Raw genomic sequence first — 20,937 nt, 5'->3', positions numbered from 1 at the left:
CACTCCACGCCTCCCCCCGGCACTTGTCAGACAATGACTAAGAGTTTTACCTGGACCATCTCACTTGACTCCCGTAAGAGTCCATTGGGAAGGCACTATTACTATTATCACCAACTCATTTTGCAAGTGAGGAAACTGAGGAATGGAGTGGTGAAATAACTTTTCTAAGGTCATTTAGCTTATGAGTATAGCTAGGATTCAAACCTGAATGAATAGTCTGTGTCCAGTGCCTACCACCTCAAATTGTTACATGACCTTCAAATGGACAATGAAACCTGTTCTCAGCTCAGCAAATTCAGAAGGATGTTTAGAAAAAGCACAGGTCACCAGCACTGAACAGGTTCTTAAAAGAGGGTCTGTGTACTTGGCTTGATAAGACATCGGGTCACACTGGATCAGTTTTTTCAATCCCTAAGTCTTCAATTTGGAGCAAAACCCTTTCAAAGTTACCAGCAGCAGGCTCAAATGAATCACAGCTGGGGTCCTACAAACCTTGCTTTTAGGTCCTGTCTTAAAAGGGGGAAATGAGGAAAGGACAGTATTGCTAGCTGGGCAATAAAAACAAACGGGACATAAAGTGTGGACACCATGTAAATAATTACAGTTCGATAGTATCTCATCTCCCTGTTCACTTGTCTTTCTCTCTCTCCCCTTCCATAAAAGCACAAGTCATCATGTTCATTTGACCACAAAGTCACTTAGAATTGAGGGACACAGCGCCAAGGGTACTCTCTTGCTGGTACCTGGGTCATTCCAAGTTTTTAAAATACCAAAGGACTTTCCCACAGAACGCAGGGTTGTGTTTTTAATTCCCTTAATTTTTTTTTTTTGTTTTTTTAGCCAAATGAAAATATATCTGATGGCAAGAATCAGTAAACAGTAAATGAGTAATTCATATTGATGGAAATTTTAGAAGTCCTTTTTTGTGGGAGAGTTATTCCAGAATCTACAGTGGGTTTGGGACTTCCCCCAAGTTCTCTATGACATTTCTCACACTCTTTCTTCTAACACCTTTAGTCTTAAACACCACCAATAACGCATGGAACAATGGGATATGCTTGAGGAAGGGAGGGGACATGTACAAGGTCCTAGAGAGAATGCAAGACACATGGAAATAAATTATAAAACTTTATTGGCTTGTTAAAAAAAAATGAATGAATTCAGCAAGTACATTTATGATCTATCCACATGTTAAAACAGCACTTAAAAATAAAATAAAAAGTGATTATCCATTATTTACAGGAAATGTGAAAAAACCTGGAACATTATGGGGGTAAAAATAAGGCATGAGAATGATTCACAGGCTACCTATGGATTACAGCAAATGGATTTCAACGTGAAATGAGTGACACTCAAAGATCTGTCTTTCTTTGGACTCTCTTGCTTCTTTTTTCTTTTCTACTTCTTTTCAGCTTTATTGAGTTATAATTGACAAATAAACCTGTAAAATATTTGAAGTGTACAATGTGATGATTTGAAACACGTATACATAGTGAATAGATTCTCTTGCTATTTCATATTTGTTTATGCTCCATTCATAAATGGGCTGTTTTAAAGGTGGTCAAAAATCTCTTCTTTTCTTCCCTTCTCACACATTTGTTTTTCATGAAACTAAGACTCCAGACACACCAACAGCAACGTATCTTGGGCGCCTGCTAATGGCCATCGCAAGGCTCCACTGCAACCTTAGCCTGAATTAAACTCAGAGTGGTCTCACTTTCAAAATCAGATGGCTGGGAGGTCTCTTTGGTCCTGAAGACCAATACAAGGAAATGGGCTGACTTGAGTGGAAAGTTGCCTTCTGTGACAGTTGTTTTTCTGTCACTTTCTGGGTTGGGAATTCTGTTAACTTAATTCAGTCTGGCAGCACCTCACAGAAAATTACATTCATGCCCTGTCCAGAAGAGTCCTCCACCTTCCCAGGTACCCTTGAATAAACCTGCCATGGTCCATAAGCACTGCAAGTGTGTAAACACTGCAGCACACGTTTAACAGGACGGCTGCTTCTGTCCTAGTTTCCTTGCAGTCAAGTCTGCTGACTGGCACAACCCACTGGGTTGGATGCACTACCCTGTGAAGAGCCTGGATTAAATGGAATCGCTTCTCTTCCGTTGCTGCCCCTCTGTATCTGGAATCTAGATAAAACACAACGAAATGAGCTTCTACTGTTGTGTGAGGAAATTAGATGAAATCCAAGGGAGGAGTTCTAGACAGAAAACACTAGAGCAGGAGAAAGTGTAAATCACCCACTCTCCAACAGAGTGAGAGAAGAGTTAGTTCAGGTTCCCTTTAGTGCTTTGATTTCAATTCGCAATGCGGAAAAAAAATGGTGTGTGCAAAGCAACCAACAAAGCAAATAAAAATAAACTCTCAGCTTGTCATGGAGTCAAGTTAGAATGCAAGACGGAGAGAGGGCAAGAGGGAGAGGGAAGGGTAGAGGAAGAGGAAGAGAAGGGGAGAGGGAGAAAAGGGGGAAAAAGAGGGTGGAAGGGAGTGAGAGGAAGGGAAGGAATGAGAGAGGAAGTCAGGGATTTTAGGCAAATCAAAAGAAAAGAAAGAGGCGAGAGGAAACAGGAGCACCTCCATTATGCTCACCAGTACACCTGGCAGGGAACTGAACCCCTGCCTTGAACTCCTTGAGCTGTTTGCTCCTCAGACTGACAAATAATGGTGGGCTCTGCTCTTTCTGAGGAGGAGCTTCCAGCTCTAACTACTGTGGGTATCGTTCAGAATTGCTTGAAGAATTGGAGCCCAAAGCAGTCTCCTTCTGTGCTCTGTGTTGTGGGGTGAGGCTGGGGTTGTTTAGTTCTAGTCTTTGCTCCCTACTTCTGGAAAGAGCCCTCAATGGGTCAAAAGGAAATTGGTTCCTGCTGGAGATCAGGCGTGAAAATCCATGAATTGTCCCAAAGTAGGTGGGGATTCCTTTTTCCTGCTGAGAGATGGACTTTGGCCTCAGACTGATGTCTTACGTGATGACTGTGGGAGTCTCCGTCTATCTCCGCTGCCTTGGAGGGTCTCAGTGGGATCTGAGTCAGGATTCAGGGCCTGAATCATGACTCTTGAAGATGACACCTGTCCTCCACTTACCAATGGCCATACACTGGTACATTAAGAACACCCATGAAAAGGGGCTGTGCAATTTCCCCTGAACTTAGGTGCACCTAAGTGGGCCCAGAGACATGGACATGGGTGAAAGGAAGGTCATGCCAAATAAAACCGGAGGAAGGACTCACCGGGTTGATTAGGGGATGAAGGGCAAACATTGTTGCGAGAGAGTCCCAGGCAGGGAGAGAGCCATGGTCTCAGCTGGGGGAAGGCACAGGAGAGCCCCAAAGGTAAGTGACACACTGCAGTGGTGATAAAGCTCTCCATGGCGATTCTGGGAAGTGTGTTTGCGAAGGACAGAAGGATACGATGAAAGAACAATGATCTTGCTTTAAAACAAAAGTAACAAACTGGCAGCCCACAGACTTGTTTTGTTGGCCTACATAATGTTTTAAAAATAACTGAGCCAACTTTTTAAAAATAGGGACATTAAAGTCCAGGTTTCAAGGTTCTCTTAAAAAGTCAGAAGAATTGGAAACTTGGGCAGAAGCTGGCTGGGGCTGGGTGACAGTTGCCCCTCCGGAGGGGTGGGTGTTCACTCATTTGGTGCACATCTTTCATCTAGGGCACCTGCCTGATACTGAAATGCTAGGTCCTTGCTGGAGGGTGACAAACTTGATTTCAGCAAAAACGCTGTCTCTCCTTTTCTAATGTGGCAAAAATACATGATACATGTCATTAGGAAGCTTGAAAATGATTTCTTATAGGGAACATAAAAAGCCAAAGGATGAAAGGGGATGGTGTAGAGTATAGACAGGAGAAGCCATGTTACTGATTGTTGTCTTCAGGGATTAAAAAACAAGAAAAGAACTCAAGAACCACATGAAACAATTTTCCAACAGCCTGCTGTTTTCATCGTTCCCTAGGAGATGTCAACTGCTGCTTGATATATTAAATTGCCTTATCTGTCCACTTCTCTCCATTTTAAAACAAAAATTTACCCTGCTATTCGTCTAGCTGTTGAGTACAAATGTTCTCCCCGCCCCCTTTTGGGTCTGGGAAACTTATAAAATAGTGCTTAAACAATTCATCGCCTTTTTATGGCTCCGTGGAATAACATAAAAGCTTTTTAAAAAATTGTACTGAATGGCCGATATTTAAGAACCCTAGCCGTTCTGCCAGCCTCTACTTGGCTTACAGTTTCAATTTCATTTTTCTTTCAGGGTTCAGGATTTCTCCAATTAGCTGGCCTCATTGGTAATCAACACCTTTGGGAAAGATCATAATCTAAGTAGTGACAGGAACTGTCATTTAACAGCGAGCAAGAAAATGGGAATTCAGAGAATATTGAGACCTCTCCACACCAAGGGCCAGCTGCCCTCCCACTCAAATGTCTTTCTGGAAAGAAAACGTTTGAGAACGAGGAGCCTGTTCATACTTTGGAGAAACTGCCCTTTTCAGGGCTTGGTGTGGGGTAGCCAAGTTAAATGCTGTAATCCATAGGACTCTGTGAAATGTCGGCATCTAGCAATTCCATATTTAATGGCTAATGTAAAAGATAGAGTATAAAATATTCATCACGGATAATCTTTTCATATCAAGTGGTTCCTAAACGGATCTGGTTTATTAAGATGAATGCCTTGGTTACACAGGATTCAAAATAACATTTCCAAACATGTTAGACTAGGTAAAAATCTATGACTCCTTAAAGCTGAACTGCAAAATTTGAGTAACTATTTCCAAGAAGGAATTTCTTTTAAAGATGTCAATAAGTTTCCAATTCAGCTGTGGCATCTAAGTGCATGCCTTAGCAGTCAGAGCTGATTGCGTTTTCAAAGGAAATGCTCCAGGCCCAGCTCTGAAGTCCACCTAACAAGAAAAGTGTGAGGAGAGGTGGGATGGGGGCAGACAAACCTGTCTTTGGGACAGGGATCCTGCTGGGTGCCTACTGAGCAAAGCGTACAAAGGTCACTGCGGTGGCCAACCGAGTGAAACAGGGGTCCGTGGTAAGACTAAGGCAGGGTCGCAGGATTCTGTAGCTGTAAGGCTGCCCTCTCAGCAATGAAGCTGGACAATATAAAGCACATATTCATTAGCGACCTGCCACCTCTGTGCTGCTGGGGTCAGGAAGAGCTGCCCTGCCCATGAAAACCCAGCAGCAGTGTAGTATGTTGTAGGGGGACTATCCGACTTACAATATTGTCTTCTGCTCACAGCAGGCCAGCCATTCTGCATGCAGGCCTTTTCAGAGTAGAAAAGCTGCAGTTCAGTCATGGGAACAGCATGAGATGCTGCGGCCTCATCACTCGGCAAACTTCTAAAAAGCCGGTAGATCGCAGAGGGCAAATAAAAGGACATATGCATACATTTCACACTTTTAGTTATTCTGCAGCTGACGATGACTAACCTAAATCTACAGCCCAGGATCAAGCAGCTTTTTTTTTTTTTTCTTTTTGCCTTTAAGGAAACCATTAAGGAAACTTTAAGGAACTCATTAGCATTGACTGCAGGACTCTAGACCTTATTGTCAGTGATATCACTGTGTCCCTACAGCGATGATATATATGCTCTTTTAGCTGCTGCATTGTAGATGGAAAAATGAAATTTTCTGAATTCAGTACTGATTAAATAATAGAAGACGATGCTAAAATACATGTTACATGGAGATTACAGTTTAGTGTGCACTTATACCTGTCCCTAAATTTAGATTTTTTTTTTTAACTTTGTCGTTCATCTTTAATAAACAGAAACAATGAAAATCAAATACATTTCCAGCATGGTCTCACAGCACATCTTTCAGAAGAGAAGCACAATCCAATGGAATTTCATTTCAATTCTGTATTTGAACAATTGTAAGAACAAAAGGCAAGCATTAATTTGTTTTCTTGAGTTTCTGCTTAGCTGCCTGTGAGCTGCCTCAGCACTGGTGCTCCCCAGTCACAGCTCAGGACATCTGCAGGCTCTGTGCAGTACCTCCTGCAAACAGCCCCCGCATCTACCAGAAAACCCCAGATAAGCAGCACTTCCGGGAGAAGCCAATGCCCATCCCAAGAGTCCAGCTTACAAGGCAGCATCAACCAACAAGCACCACAGCCCTTTCTCTGTCTTTTCCTTTATTTCAGCTACCCATCCAGTGGGATCTTATGAAACAAAACAAAACCTAAAAGAAACACAAAATAAAACATAAGTCATGCTCAAAAGAAAAAATCAATGGAAATTAACATACAAGTACAATCACTTTTAAAAGAACATAATAAACAAACATCAAAATTAAGACACAACATGAAATATGCTTTAAAACATAAAACGATATATAGTAACAGAACAGAAATTGGGAGAAAATGTGCATCTCATTATCGAACAACTTAGCTTTAAACTTAAAACCAATTTTGCATGGCATGGAAAACATGGAAAAAAAACATGAAGGATTTCTACACACAACTCCACCCACTACTGATATTAACTTCTCAATTTAAGGAGGAGAAATCAGTGAACAACATAGATGACCACTGAAGAATTTTTATGTATAAGGAAAAAATAAATAAAACTGAACAACAAACATCTCCTCAGAGCCTAATTCTTTTTCCCTGCCAAATTTTATCAAGTTATTTCTGAAGTAACTGATTAATTACTCAGCAACCAAACCAGAAAACTGGCTAGATTTAACTGGTAAAATACTGAACCACACACAGATTTTGATTGTTTTTCAGGAATCCTAATATTAAGTAATTAATTAATTGCCTAAATTTAATCAAGCACCACAGCATATATATATGACACATATAGAAATGTAATATCCATTATATTATATATGATACATAGCATATAACATGTAATATACTGTATGTATATTATATATACAATATAAGACATAGTTTATGTGTATATTACATGTAACATATATAAAACATATAATATGTAATACTTAATATTAATTCTTCAAACATTTTCTGAGCACAGACCACATCATAGACACTGTAATAGAAAATACGGAAATAAAGAAAATGGAGTGTCCTTGACCTCAAATACTTCATTTACGCGCAGATGGAAAAAGGTGGGTAAACAACTTGCATAATAAATAACAGCTAATCTATTTTGTGCCAGACTCTCTTCTAAGCTCTTTGTCCAAAGCAGATCTTTTAATTTCACAATAACCCTATGAAATAGGTTCTATTATTGCTCCCTCTTTTCTGGTGAGAAAACTGAGGCCCAGAGAGTGAAGCAGCTTGCTCAAGTTCCAACAGCTAGTGTCTGATGGAGCTGATTCCGACCCAGGAACTCAGAGCCTACGGCCACCTTGCTGTGTCCCTGTGCAGGGAGGACAAACTCTCTCTGAACTTGCCCATGAAAACCCAGCAGGAACAAGGAAGGTTATATTGTATGTAATTCTGTGTGTAGTTTGCATGACTCTTCATCAGATTCATAAGTGACAAAATAGATGACGTGGTGGTAGAAACCGCCAAGACGTTTTCAAGTTCAGCTTTGGAAGGCGTTTCTAAACCCAACCCTCCAGACTCTCGATCTTCCTCAACCTGGTGTCTGGTCTGCCAAGTACTGGTGTCATCTGCCTCCAGAGCTGTAATTACCACCACCAATCTGTATCATCATTTATAATAACACTACGGAGCTTGATTTCCATGGCATTTCGGTCTCCTGCCCTTTCAAGTCTCAGGGAAAGGACTTGGTATGGATGCCAAACATCGTTTATGGATTTAATCACCCACAAAGTACCGAGAATTTCGGAAGTACATAGTGGCGCTGATTAATTCTCCTTCATATCTGTCTCTATTCTCTAAAAGTTTAGCCTCCAGGCAACATAAGCTGTAGTAGTTTAGAGGGCATGATGGCACATAGTACAAGCATGCCAAATTAACCACCCGAATACCTTAATTATTCCATCAGGTCTTAACAGGGTGATTCTCAAATTCCTTCCCACTGAAACAACAGGATTAATATTGGGATGTCAAATTTGCCAATAAAAACAGGAGAAACTTGGTGATACAAATAGAAGACATCGCCTCCAGACAGAAAGATGTGTTGATTCAATACACTAGTTTCTCTGCATATATAATTTCAAAGGGCCTTTGATTAAAAAATAATAATAATAACAGAACAGATTAAACTGTGAATGCAAGCCTTATTTCCTATGGGTTTATGGCACATGAAGTCTAAGATTTTACTGATGTTCGAGTGTTTACAGCAGGAACCAGGCCACTCTCCTTTGTTTCTATTTGACATTTTCCTCCCTGACGCTTCTCCAGGCTGTTTAATCATTACAATTAGGAAACAATTTTGGTTTGCTAGAGGCAAGTTCTTTTGGACTGCCATTCATTCAGGGTGCAAGGGCATTTTTGTCCCTATTTAGATTGATGTCAGGTGTCCCTCTTCAACCTCCTTCTTCTTTGCTTTTTGTGATGTGTCCTCAAAGAAGCACACCTCAGCTCCACATGCCCATGCAATAAAAATGAGTGACGCTACCATAACAACACATGCACTATCTCCCTTGTGAGATAGTTCCAGGGATAAGCCAGCCTGTTCCAGGGATAAGCAATGTGCAGTGTCTGCAATCAAACCATCACTCACCACCACCCCTCACCTCAAGGAAGGCAAGTCAGCCTCTTCTTGATACCCTTGACCTTAACAATTTCTTGATACAGTAAAGATATTGAACAATTAATTTCATTTAAAGATTTGATCCTTTTATAAGGAAATGTATCCAATGTTTCATATTGGATACAGTAAAATTCACTCAGGGCCCCTATCTACCTACCAAGATCTCCTGACTTTTGCCCTCTCATGCTATAAGAAACTTAAAGAAAGGGGCCACAAAATGATATAAAACAATAGATAATTATTTTCTCCTAGTGAGGGGGAAAGTTTTTAGACCACAACAAATGGCTGAACATCTTGTGGGTTTAGCAGCCAAACAAGCTGTCTAGCTTCTGAGCCTGAAATATAGATATTTTGACAGTGTGACATTCTGAAGCATTTGCAGCATTCCGATGGTGCATGGTAGTTATTGTGAGAAGAGTTCCTTTATCAAAAAACAACCTTAGAGAAACTTTGCCACTGCTGCTTACACTCGCTGAACTAAAGAAGAACAAGGATAGAGCAGATGTTGTCTGAGGAATATGATGTGAAGTTGAAAGCAAGAAGAAAAACCCGGATGTGTCCTAAAACTCATTCTCTGCTATTTGCTGATTTCATATCTGCTCACTGACCTCTTCAAAGGAAGGACTGGGGGATGGGGGGGCTGAAGGTCAGTGAAGCGCTGCACTTTCTTTACCATTGGCTTCTGACTCATTTAGATTTATTTACATTCAAACGTGCACACATTTTCCTCCCATTACTCGGAAGCAATCAGCCATAAAATGGCAAGGATCTGCAGTACATTTAAATTAACAGCAATTTATCTGGAGCAAAAAGGAAAACTGCTGAGTCGAAAGGAAGCAAAAGGAACGGAAGAAAGATGCAGCTGCTATCTGAAAAAGCCAATCTTACCACATTTGTTATTTGGAGAGTTCAACTAGAAAACTGCCAACTTGGGTGTTTGCATGTCATGGGGCCACTTGGGAGACTGTGTGGTGGCTAGGGTGACAGAACAGCTCACCTTCATTGGAGAGCGAAGCAAATGCTCCCTGAGCTTTCCAAAAAACAAAGCAAAACAAAAAACATTTACTAGGAAAAAAAAACAAAAAAACAAAAAAACACACACACACAGAAAAACTCCTGCATTCTCATAACATTAAGAGCCTGAAAAATAGTGCGGGCAAAAAGCTTTCCATCACAAAGTTAGTCTTGAGCTAGGTGCAATTCTGCTTTATTTCAGCACCTGAGTTTAAACACCACTTGTCCAAATTTGACATTTGGGGAACATTTAATATCTATTGGCTCTTTCACTGACTAGCCATTGCTGTTCTACCTTTTCTATTTCATAGGTGACTCACTCCACCCACAGGGTCATTGTGATATGTCTAAGGAATGGAGTGAGAGAGCTGAAATCTAAACTCAGAACTTCTGGGTTGTCACTTCATCTTTTACAATTGTATTAGCTGGACCTCTAGCAAAATTCTCCCAATATATAAGATTAGGTCCTGGCGATGCCTTCTCTGCACTCATTCTAGAAGTTGCTTAACCATCCTTCAGACACCCCTTTTGTTTCCTAAGGATGTGCTTTGTCCATACACCACCTCTTTTCTTAAGACCACCTTCCACCAAGAGAGCTCTCCTTATAGAAGCCTTGACCATTCTTGAAGGTTCAATGCAAAAGAGGTCTCTTGTGAGTATTTAGTTCACCAGCCTCTTAACTTCTATGGCATCTTCCGTTCATTCACATGGCCTTTTTTATGCCTTTTTAAATCTTATATTTCCTTTCTCTTTACTTCCTGCATCCCAGACTGTAAGCCACAGGAGGGAAGAGAGAGCATGTCTAAGCATCTCCTAGGCCTGACGCTTCCTGCACAACACCAAAGACTGAATGCAGTGTAAGTTTCAGAATAATGTTTAAATGTTGAGCTTTATTGAAGAACTTCAATGAACTCAACAACAGAACCAAAATGGAGGGGAAGGAGAGGATACAACACAATGTAGTATCTCCTGTTTCTCATTGGTAACTGGGTTAATTAGATGACTTCAAAACTACTGTACAAAATCAGATATTTGCTCAGAAGGATATTGACGGTTACCGTGTTAGACATACGGACACCCAGTGAGTTCCTCCTGAAGAAGCATTTTAAGATCCTGGGGAAAAGGTGCTAAACTTAGTTTATTCTAATTTTCACAGTGATCACAATGACGGCCGCCATGGGAGTGGGATGAAGAAACCTGTTGTCTATTTGTTAGCTGGAGATGAGAAACTAAAAATAAATGGCTAAGGATGGTCAGCATGGCTTTTAAAGCTCTGGTGTGATTTTGTAAAATGAAGTTTCGTTTTATGAGCTGAAAATTAAAGCAGGAAACACAGAGTTCTTGGCAAAGCTCGAATACATAGGGAAAGCCAAAGCTACTGCACAATTAAAATTCAGTGATTCTAAGGAAGATGTGATCTGGTCAGCGAGCTCTGATGACAAGTGTCCAAGGGCTCAACCACTACCATGTCAGGGACTTCACATAGGATGGATAGCACATCCAAAGGCTGATGTCATCGCCTCTATCTATGGAATCACCTAAAAATGCTCTACGTGGAATAGAAAAAAAAGGAAAAGAAAAGATGGAGCTCATGGTTGAAGGGACATTAAGATACTCAAAAGGTCTTCACAACAACCACACTGAGATATCCAAATCAATCCATTGTTCTCCTGTGGGTGTTTCTAGCCTCTGGCTTACGCATATATTGCAAAATCTATAGGGTAGCTCTTTGCAACATGAAATGACATCTTCTTCAAGGCATTGTTTCACAATTCTCAGACCAGAGAGGCTTACCAGTGCTTCAAACATTCAGCACACATAAGCATGCCATTATAAATTTCATTATAGAAGAGCATATTCTTGTGCTGCCAATACAGACTTGTGTCTAGATTTGTTTTTGCCAAAATCCTCCAGCCAATGATTCTTCTTAGTATATGAAGCCAGAGTACTAGGCCCTACAGTGTCCAAATAGGAAACAAATGACATAAAACCTATTGCTCAATTAACCTATTACTACATAAAACCTGCAAGAACCACTAACACACACAATGAAAGTTACTTGGCTCTGCTCAGTTGTGGCTGACACCATGGTACACAGACCAAAATAGATCTTGGAATAAATTTCTAGAAAAGTAAATAATGCATAAAACAAGCAAGGGAACACAAATGGACATGGGTTAGTCAGCACCTATCTAATGGTGATGATGATGATGGAGATGATAGAGATGAAAGCAGGAGATAAAAGGAGGAAGAACAGGAGGCAGAGTTCTTAAAGAAAAAGTAGTTGTTGATTCATTTGGGAGACCTCAAGCATGTTAAAAAAAAAAAAAAAAGTGACCACAATTATTGGAGAATGAAAAGAGAGATAATAAGGCCTCAGAGCAGGACTACAAGTCCAGATCCAAGTTTGAGATGATCCTAGAAGGAAGAGAGTAGGTAAAAATAAAATTTGTCCTGGACCTACCAGCAATACTTTAAAAATAAAGTTTGAAGATCGTTAACATTTAGGATGCTTCCTAAGAAAGCAACAATGAGGGGGGCTTTTGTGTGTACAGTGTCCCTGCCTATTGCTGCAAAGCCCAGAAGTCAGATCCACTATTGGTTCCAACTAAGCAGAGAGAGGGTCAAAGAAATGACCATGTTTCCCCAAAAATAAGACCTAGCCAGACCATAAGCTCAATGCGTCTTTTGGAGCAAAAATTAATATAAGACCTGATCTTATTTTACTATAATATGAGACCGGGTCTTACATAATATAATATAATGTAATGTAATGTAATGTAATGTAATGTAATATCAGGTATAATATAATATAATATAATATAATATAATATAATATAATATAATACCAGGCCTTATATATAAGACCGGGTCTTATATTAATTTTTGCTCCAAGAGACTCATTAGAGCTGATGGTCTGGCTAGGTCTTATTTTTGGGGAAACATGGGATCTTCACTTGAATAGACATACCTTATAAATCTCATCGCCATTTAAATTTCCTAAGTGCACAAGATAATGAAACCTCAGCTAAACACCAAGTATTTCAGAATGCAAAACAAAGATAGGTGGAGTTGATAATCTCCATGAACTGACTACAATAAACATGAATTACCCAAATCTGCCCGAAAGGAGGACAAAAAGCAAGGCCTTTGTTCAGCCCGGCAATAGATATTTTAGAAGGTTGGCCGCCATCCTATGCTCTGACGCAGACAAGATAAAACTGTCAAAACCCGCATTCCGAGGACAAAGCTCCGGCTTTTGGAGGAGTCTGGTTTGTGTGGTCACTGCCCAGATGTGTGATGGTTTCCTCTCTTAGGTGTGGCTGCAGCACCCCCGGCCTCCTCCTCACTGCCCAGCCCCCACAAGCAATGCCACTGCGGCCCCCTGTCCAGGGTCCTGCTTCCTGACCAAAGTGGGGGTGCAGACCTGCTTCCATGGCTGCTGCAGGCACACAAGGACGCTGCCTGGCTTCAAACATACAGTAAGTCCTCACTTAACTTCACCAATAGGTTCTTGGGAACTGTGATTTTTAAGCAAAATGAAGTGTAAGGAAACCAATTTTACCATAAGATAATTGATATAAACAAGACTTAAGTGCCTACAGCATATTTCTGGTCACAAAACCATCACCAAACTTCTAAACAAAGACCCAAAACACTTCTAATATTAAACATTGAAATAAATATGAGCTATACATACATGTAAGAAAGATGACTCAAAACACGTAAGATAATGATTTTCCAACCTGTGTACTCCAGCTCAGGGTCAAGGGTGGCCAGAGCCTCTCCAGGCAGCTTACAGCGCAAGGCAGGACCCAGCCCAGGACAGGATGCCCGTCCACTGCAAGGCCTGCTCACACCAATACCCACACTCACTCAGAATGGGACAATTCAGACATGCCAATTTACCTCGTGCACATCTTTGGGATGTGGGAGGAAACCACAGTCCCCGGAGAAAACCTACACAGACATGGAGAGAACGTGCAACTCCACATAGAACTGTGGATCCAGTAGGAACCGATTGTTTTGTTCTTACCAACATTGCAATGAAACGATGGTGAGCGAAACGATGTTATTCAAGGACCTACTGTACTTCTTTGTACTCAGCCTTTTATCCAGAAAAAGTGACTATCCCCAAACTCGAAAACATGTGATGCCCATGGGACCAGGAGGAAGTCCTTCACCCAAACAGGCCAGTTTTCTCTGGTGCCTTTTCCCCAGGTTTTCCCCAGGACAACCACCAGCAGGACTTCCATCATCTCAGAAGTTGCCTCATAGGACAAGAATTAAAGTGCGTCTCTCCTCCACAGAATCTGAGATGTGATGGGAAATGTGGGTTGAAATGGTGGTTCATTCTGCCCTCTGTCCAGCTACCTGGGACATTACTTGACACTGCTCTGTAAAGCAAAATTTAAAGCCCCAGATCATAGTCTGATTTAAATTCCCAGATACGACCCAGCAGAAACGTATCCAACTCAAACTCCAGTGAGCATCTTGTACCCTACCAAAGCTTACAAGGGCATATTCAAGAATTGCTTAATAGTCAGGAAGAGTACTCGCCCATTCACACCGCCATGAACAGACTCTGCACTCAAAAAGTGTTTCTACATCAAGTGGAACCCTCAGGATTCTGGCGCCACAGCCAATTGCTATGCACGATCCTTTGGAGTAGCAGGTGACTCATTTTGAAAAGCCTCAGTAAAATAGAGAGCTTACTCTAGTCTCAATAGGAAACTTGAAAAGTGCAAAGTCAGTGCCAGGGTCACAGCCTTATATGCATTCAGACTGAGGCAGCCAAAAGAACTTCCAACTTGACTTAAATTAAGCCCACAGTTCTAGAAGCCTCTGCTGCTAGTGACATTTTTATTTGCTCAAAGAGCTCATTTTGCTATGCCATCCCACTTTACTGTACTTACTAATACCTCAACAACGTCTTAGAGCAACTGGATGTGTGCCAACTTCAGTGGTTTACAAGGCAAAACCTCTTTCTGAAAGACAGGGGAGATTCTCTCTACTCCTTGCTTCTTTCTTGTTGGAGCACAGCAAGTCCCTTCATAATTCTTTGGTTCTGGTACAGTTTATACATGGAGAAAACTCTGGATTTTAAAAAGTATGTGTTTCATTTATGCACGCGCGCGCGCACACACACACACACACACACACACTTTCCCTTTTAAACTAACTATGCATGGCAGATATGGCATATCAAACATAGCAGCTCGGTTAAGACTTATAGCAGCCATGCCAAGAATCAACTAGAACCAAGACACTGGAAAAACAATGCTTTCTAGATATTTTTTTAATGAAAATTCAATGTATGCAAACATCCGAAATTCCTTTAAGAAATGGTTTCCAAATCTTATAGGAAGTTCTTTGCTAAGTCAAAGTGATTAAAAAGGAAAGGCTATTTACCTTGTAACCCTACACATATTCTTAGTTCAAAACAGAAATCACCTTCTACATAAGTAAGCACAAGAGACATTCAAAGACACGTGATAGACAATGCATTGCCTTATTTGAAAGCAATAAAAAAATTAAATGTCACATAGATAACAAGACAGTATAATTACATGTGCATAGGATGACTGGATTATAAACTACTTTCTCTTTTATTCTGCATAATTAGGGCCATTTACCATCCATTGTTTAACTATACAAGATCCTAGAACTTTATTTCAGTTACCCCGGGAATTAGAATTTTGGTAAGTACAGTCACCCTGCATATTTATCTTCCTTGGCAATTGTGTGCTAAAGGATTCATTTCCATGGTGATGCCTGATGACTGGCTGGTTAGAGAGCAAGAAGCAGCCTGAATCCAGAGAGACGTAAGTATGAATACTGCCCCTCCTGAGCTGTGTAACCCTGGTCAAATCACAAGGACTCACTGAACCTCAGTTACCCAACTCTAAACAGAGATGAAAAAAAAAAAATCTGATATATTGTGATGTCTAGAATTAATATGAGTATCTAATATTGTCTGGGCCATGTACCAGCTCCTCAACTCAGGGTAGTTGCTGACATGTGTCTATTAACATTTAGATAAAGTGCCAAACATTAGAAATTCCAAACTTCCCTATTTATTTTAAAAAACACAATTGGAATGACTCCTCTTATTGAAGATAGTTCTATGTTTTATCAACTATGCATGATTTAAAAAAAAAAAATGTTCAGGATGATGAACTGTAGCCCATAAATAAAAAGTGACCTTAATCCACCTTCATTGAGCCCATTTAGGACTCTTATAAATGTGCAATATAATTTTGAACCAATTAGTAATGATATTCTTAAAGCTCACAAGATTGGAATGTACCTTCAAAAATACACGCCTTGTTCCAAGGTCAATGTAACCAAGAGTCTTTCTCTTTAGTCTCCCAATTTTTCATCTTCCTGTGTTGTTTTTCTCAGCCACCCAAATGGCTTTTTTGGAGGCTATCTCTCAATCTCTCTCCCCCTCTTTTGTCTCATTTTCTCTGCATGTGTGGGTCCTTCTCTCATTTCCAACACTCTCTATTTTCTTTTATGGACTGGGAAGAACTGAGATATATGTTGACATCACTATTTTTATTTATCAAGTGGAAACTACTCGTATGTTCTAGATTGGGATATGAGAGGGTTTCTTCTTTAAAAACTAATTTGAGTTGTACTTTATTTATTGAAAGTTCTCTCCCCAGTCTGTGTTGCTGTGTTTGTTTACTCTGTTTTAACATAACTGGGGACAAAGGACATTGAACCTAAGTGCCAATCAGAAAATATTATTAAATAACATAAGCAGGAGAAATATGGAAATTTATGAAAATCTGGTTTCCATACACCTTTGAAAGTATATATGGGTCATATTTCCCGCACTTCTTTTGGGAAGGGGGCTATCATTTGCTTATTGCGAAGGGAAAAGAAGATTCGTGCTTCTATTTTACAGACAAAAACATAAAGGCAGAGTGATCGTATTTTGTTTGACTTAAGTACATGTTTCCCTCATTCATCACATAGTAATAAACCACCTCCCATTGTGATGGCAGGACAACGAAATGTCAAAAAAAAAAAAAAAAAAAAAAAAAGGAAAGAAAAGAAAAATTATCTCGTGTAATTCAGCTCAGGATTTTAAGACAAAAGAATTCTCAAGCTTCCTTTCCAAATCAAGGACCTCTGTTCTCCACCAAGAATGAATGCTTCAAGAACCAAGGGGATTTTAAAGTAGATAAACGCTTGTTACACCAACCACTGGGGTGTTGCTGGGACGCTTTTGTGCTACACATGAGAATAACTATGCCTTAGTGCGTCCCAGTGCTTTTCCATTCACAGTCATGAGCCGTGACCTCCGACCCTGCCCACAGTCACCTCAGCAGCCACTGCAAATGATGATTCAACTGCATTTTCAATCATAGGCCTAAATAGATTCTTTGTCATGAGCTATGAAGTAAAAAAGTCATGGAAAGGAACTTTGCTCAAAAATTCCATCTTCACACTCCTGGAAAAGCGTGGCCCACAACGAGTTAGAAGCCCTGAGGACGCTGTGGAGGGAAGTGCAGAACCACAGCTATGAGGTCCTGGGGGGCGTGGGGGGCGTTACATGCTACATGCCTTCTTGCACCACGCTCAGCAGGTAAAATGACTTTCTTTTCTTTTTTTTTTAATTAAATTTCATTAGGGTTACAATTGTTAGTAAAGTTACATCAACAGGGTCTAATATATGGTGGTGGAAAGAGAATTGACTCTGGGTGGTGAACACACAATGTGAGATATAGATGATGTATCACAGAAGATGGCTTTCAATGCTGAAATGGTGACTGCTGACCGGTGTTATCACTTTGAATCTGAAGCTTGGCCAGTGCCAGGAATTTCACACCCTTGGTCTGAGGACCATTTCATAGCTTTAGTTCTAATTCCACAACCACAGAGAAATTTTTGGCAAAAGGATTTTGCCTTCATCCACAGTTATAGGAATCTACAATTCCACAACTGAGGAACATACATAGATAATTATGAAACCACATCTGGATAGATTTCCAACTTGCAATTGTCCTAGACTCCTGAACTAGCTGCACAAAGGCCAGCGGAGACCCTCCAGCCACATGTCCTCGAGATCCAAAGCTGTTTCTGAGATGTTGCAGGTTTCCTCCTACTAGCATCTTCCAGCAGCAGCTAAATGAACCAAGCCCTAACTAAATTTAACTGGCTAATTGCACCTAAATTACAGTCACAAAGCCCCTTCAGAAGATTCAGTCAATTTCTTGAGGGAGAAAGTAAATGTTTTACTATATAATTATAAACGTAATTAACATAAAATAAATTAATTAGGGACTTGTGCTGGTAATGAACACCATGGTTTGGCTGTTATTTGCTGTATTTTCCAGGGAAGCTAAACCTACAAAAGAGGGCTTGTACTTTAAGCCCAGTTTCATCTCACCTCTCCCACCCCCAACCAAACTGTTAGATTTCTGGTTGATACACAGCAAGACATCTGAAATTCTACAGAATTCAAATGGAGACAGGTTAGGTGCTAATCTCTAGGAAAAGAAAATCCCCATCCTAAACCATCATAGCTATAGCAGTTCCTAGCTGGCAGTTCACTAAAATAACAGATGATTATCCAAAACAATAGTTTCTCTGTCCCAGAATATAATGACAAAACTCACCTAGAGCCGAAATAACCATCTGCCACAGACTGTTCCACATGGTTTGCTTACTTATTTTTTTTTTTTTTAATTCTGAGAAAGAATTCAAAAAATGGTATTGGCAAAGAAGGATGATTTCACAAAAATGACCCAGTTTCCAACCTGTATTGCCTCAACTATCACCCGGAATTTTTTTTTTTTTTTTTTTTTTTTTATCTAACTTAGGAGGTTGAGAAAAGACGCCTTGAAAATGATCCTTATGGCACAAAGTAGGTTTTTGGTGAATGAAAAATATCTTGTTCTCATTTTCCAAAGTCTCCATAATTTCTAGGAACCCCGACCTGCATCTCTCATACTTGTTTTCCCCCTAATTGCTGTGATGATGGAGAAGAGCTGCTGTGTCTGACCCACCTCGAGGTAGAAAGAAGGGTGGTTGAGAGTATGGGCTCTGAAGCTAGAAGGTGAAATGACTGTGCGACCTTGGGCAAGTTGCCTCAGTGTCCTCATCTGTGAAATGGAACGAATGATAGTACTTAATTTGGAGCTACTGTGCAGCTAAAATAAACTACAAGATTAAATTAAATACATATAAAGTGCTCAGAAGAGTGTCTGGCACATTAACCATGTTCCATAAATATTAGCTTTTTCCATTATCTATAGACTCTAGCTCTCAGCTTTTGTCCCTTTGAAACAGCTCATGTTTTATGTTCAAAAAGAGCTGCAAATGTTTAATAAGACAGATCTAATTTGTTAGATACCCTGGTCAACTCAAGCCCCAAATGGAAAAGACAATTCAGGGCTGAGACTGTGAATAAAAAGAATGTTCTTGTTTCAGATAAGAAAGGATCCATGTCGTTACTTCATCAGAGAACTTCAGTGAAGAAAGGAAATGTAGAGACCCTGTAGCCCATGCATCCAGCCAGTCTTGCCCTCTCATCTGAGGAGGAGGAAGACAAGTTTCTATGAGCTTGAGTGACTTGCTCAAGAGCACAGAGCCCGCAAAGAGCAAACTCAGAACCCTTGTTGTTGTGCTGGCTACAGACTCAGAGCTGGAATGACAAGTCAACATGGTGAGAACATTTCTCATGACAGGCGGAAGCTAAAGACAGAAAGGGAAACAGTTGTTTTTGATATGAAAACAAACATCCTAATGGCTCTGGTCCGGGAGTTCTGAATACATTTCTACTAATGTACCCACATATTTTACTTTATTCTATTTTTTATTTACCTAAATATTAAATTGATTTCCACATGGAGGGGAAACGGGACCCCGTCGCTATGTTCAGCTCCCACAGAATCACCCATGCCTATTTATGCATGGGCTGGCAAACTTTTTCTGTGAAGGGCCAAAGAGTAAATATTTTCAACTTTGCAGGCCATATAGTCTCTGTCACAACTACTCATTCTGCTGCTATACCATGAAAGCAGCCACACAATACGTAAAGAAATGAGCTGGCTGTGCTCCAATAAAACTTTATTTATAAAAACAGATGGTAGTTCAGATTTAACCCGCAGACTGCAGTTTGTTGATCTTTGACTAATGCAACTGCCTGCCTGATGTTGTCTTTACCTTATTTCCTTTACCTTTCTCAGCTTATGCTTCCTCCATAAACGAATGTTCATACAGTTTCAATATTCTTACCAGGATATGATCAATATGCAGTAGAATCTAATTTATTGTACACAAGAAAGGAAAGCCAGTGTGAATTTATGAAAGCTGTAAATTAAGAAATATGTTTAAAGAAATGTAGTTTTATTACTTTCATATACATATAGGAATTGAAATTAATCCAATAAAACATTTCCAGCATGTTTTGGCAAGTAGGGGGTAATTCAGACTTACCCAAAAGAAAAGAAGAACATAAAATTATATAATTCATCAACTGTTTTCATGAGATTTCTTCTAAAGAGATTAAAAAGTTTGTTCCCTAAGATGGTGAAACACGATTCCTACCACCCCATCTTGTTTTCACTATTAATTGATTTGGTACTTCCTTTGTTCATAGACGATGCCCAAATACTCCACCAAACCAATTCCTCACTAAATTAATGAGCTGCATCAGCAAGAGTTTTTGAACTTTCAGAAAAGATAAATAAATTATAATTCTATGACATCATAGATTAATACCACCTTTTGAAACAGCTTTTCTGCTCTCTAAGGGACTCTATTTAAACTTTGGCAGACATAGTGGGTTGGTTATTTAAAATCCATTCACAATACCTTTCTCCCCTCATTTCTTCTACCTTTGAGGGAGAAAAGTCAATATACTCAATTTCCCAGTATCCCTGGAAGCTAAGGGTGGGCCACTGAGATATAGCTAAAAGTCCAGGAAGTGGAGTCCTCTCTTCTTGAGGTGAAAAGCAAAACCTCATCAAAGAAAGCTTCATTGCCCATCTTCCTTCTTTCTACTTAGAATGTAGATTTGACTTCTGGAGCCACCTTGAGACCACAAGGTCAGGAACATGAGGGGGAAGCCTACCGCTAAGGATAGTAGAAGGGAAAGGTGGAAAGAGCCAGTGTCCCTGAGGTATCACTGAGCCTTCATAATAGCCTTGGATCCAGGAATTCTTGCTGTGTGAAACAAATAAACTTCTATCTAAGTGGTTGCTCTTGTTTGCTTACTGTTGCAGCCAATATACTCCTAAGTGACAC

General features: G+C 40.1%; 1 protein-coding gene across 14 annotated transcripts in view; it reads right to left on the bottom strand.

The window, feature by feature from the left end:
• Positions 1–20,937, bottom strand: part of NTRK2 (neurotrophic receptor tyrosine kinase 2) — a 317,064-nt gene that overhangs the window by 183,039 nt on the left and 113,088 nt on the right. For 6 of the 14 annotated variants that reach the window (XM_019750108.2, XM_074330620.1, XM_074330617.1 and 3 more), the window contains one exon: positions 1,116–6,205. The exons of the other annotated variants lie outside the window; for them this stretch is intronic. In XM_019750108.2, the coding sequence (XP_019605667.2) occupies positions 6,168–6,205 (38 nt within the window). In that variant the 3' untranslated portion in view covers positions 1,116–6,167. Of the gene's footprint in view, positions 1–1,115; positions 6,206–20,937 lie in introns of those variants that run through there. 14 annotated transcript variants of the gene reach the window in all.

This window comes from Rhinolophus sinicus, linkage group LG04 (assembly GCF_036562045.2).
Source record: "Rhinolophus sinicus isolate RSC01 linkage group LG04, ASM3656204v1, whole genome shotgun sequence".
NCBI lineage: Eukaryota > Metazoa > Chordata > Mammalia > Chiroptera > Rhinolophidae > Rhinolophus > Rhinolophus sinicus.
The sequence above is the reverse complement of the archived record's forward strand: the minus strand, read 5'-3'. Positions and strand labels throughout refer to the sequence as shown.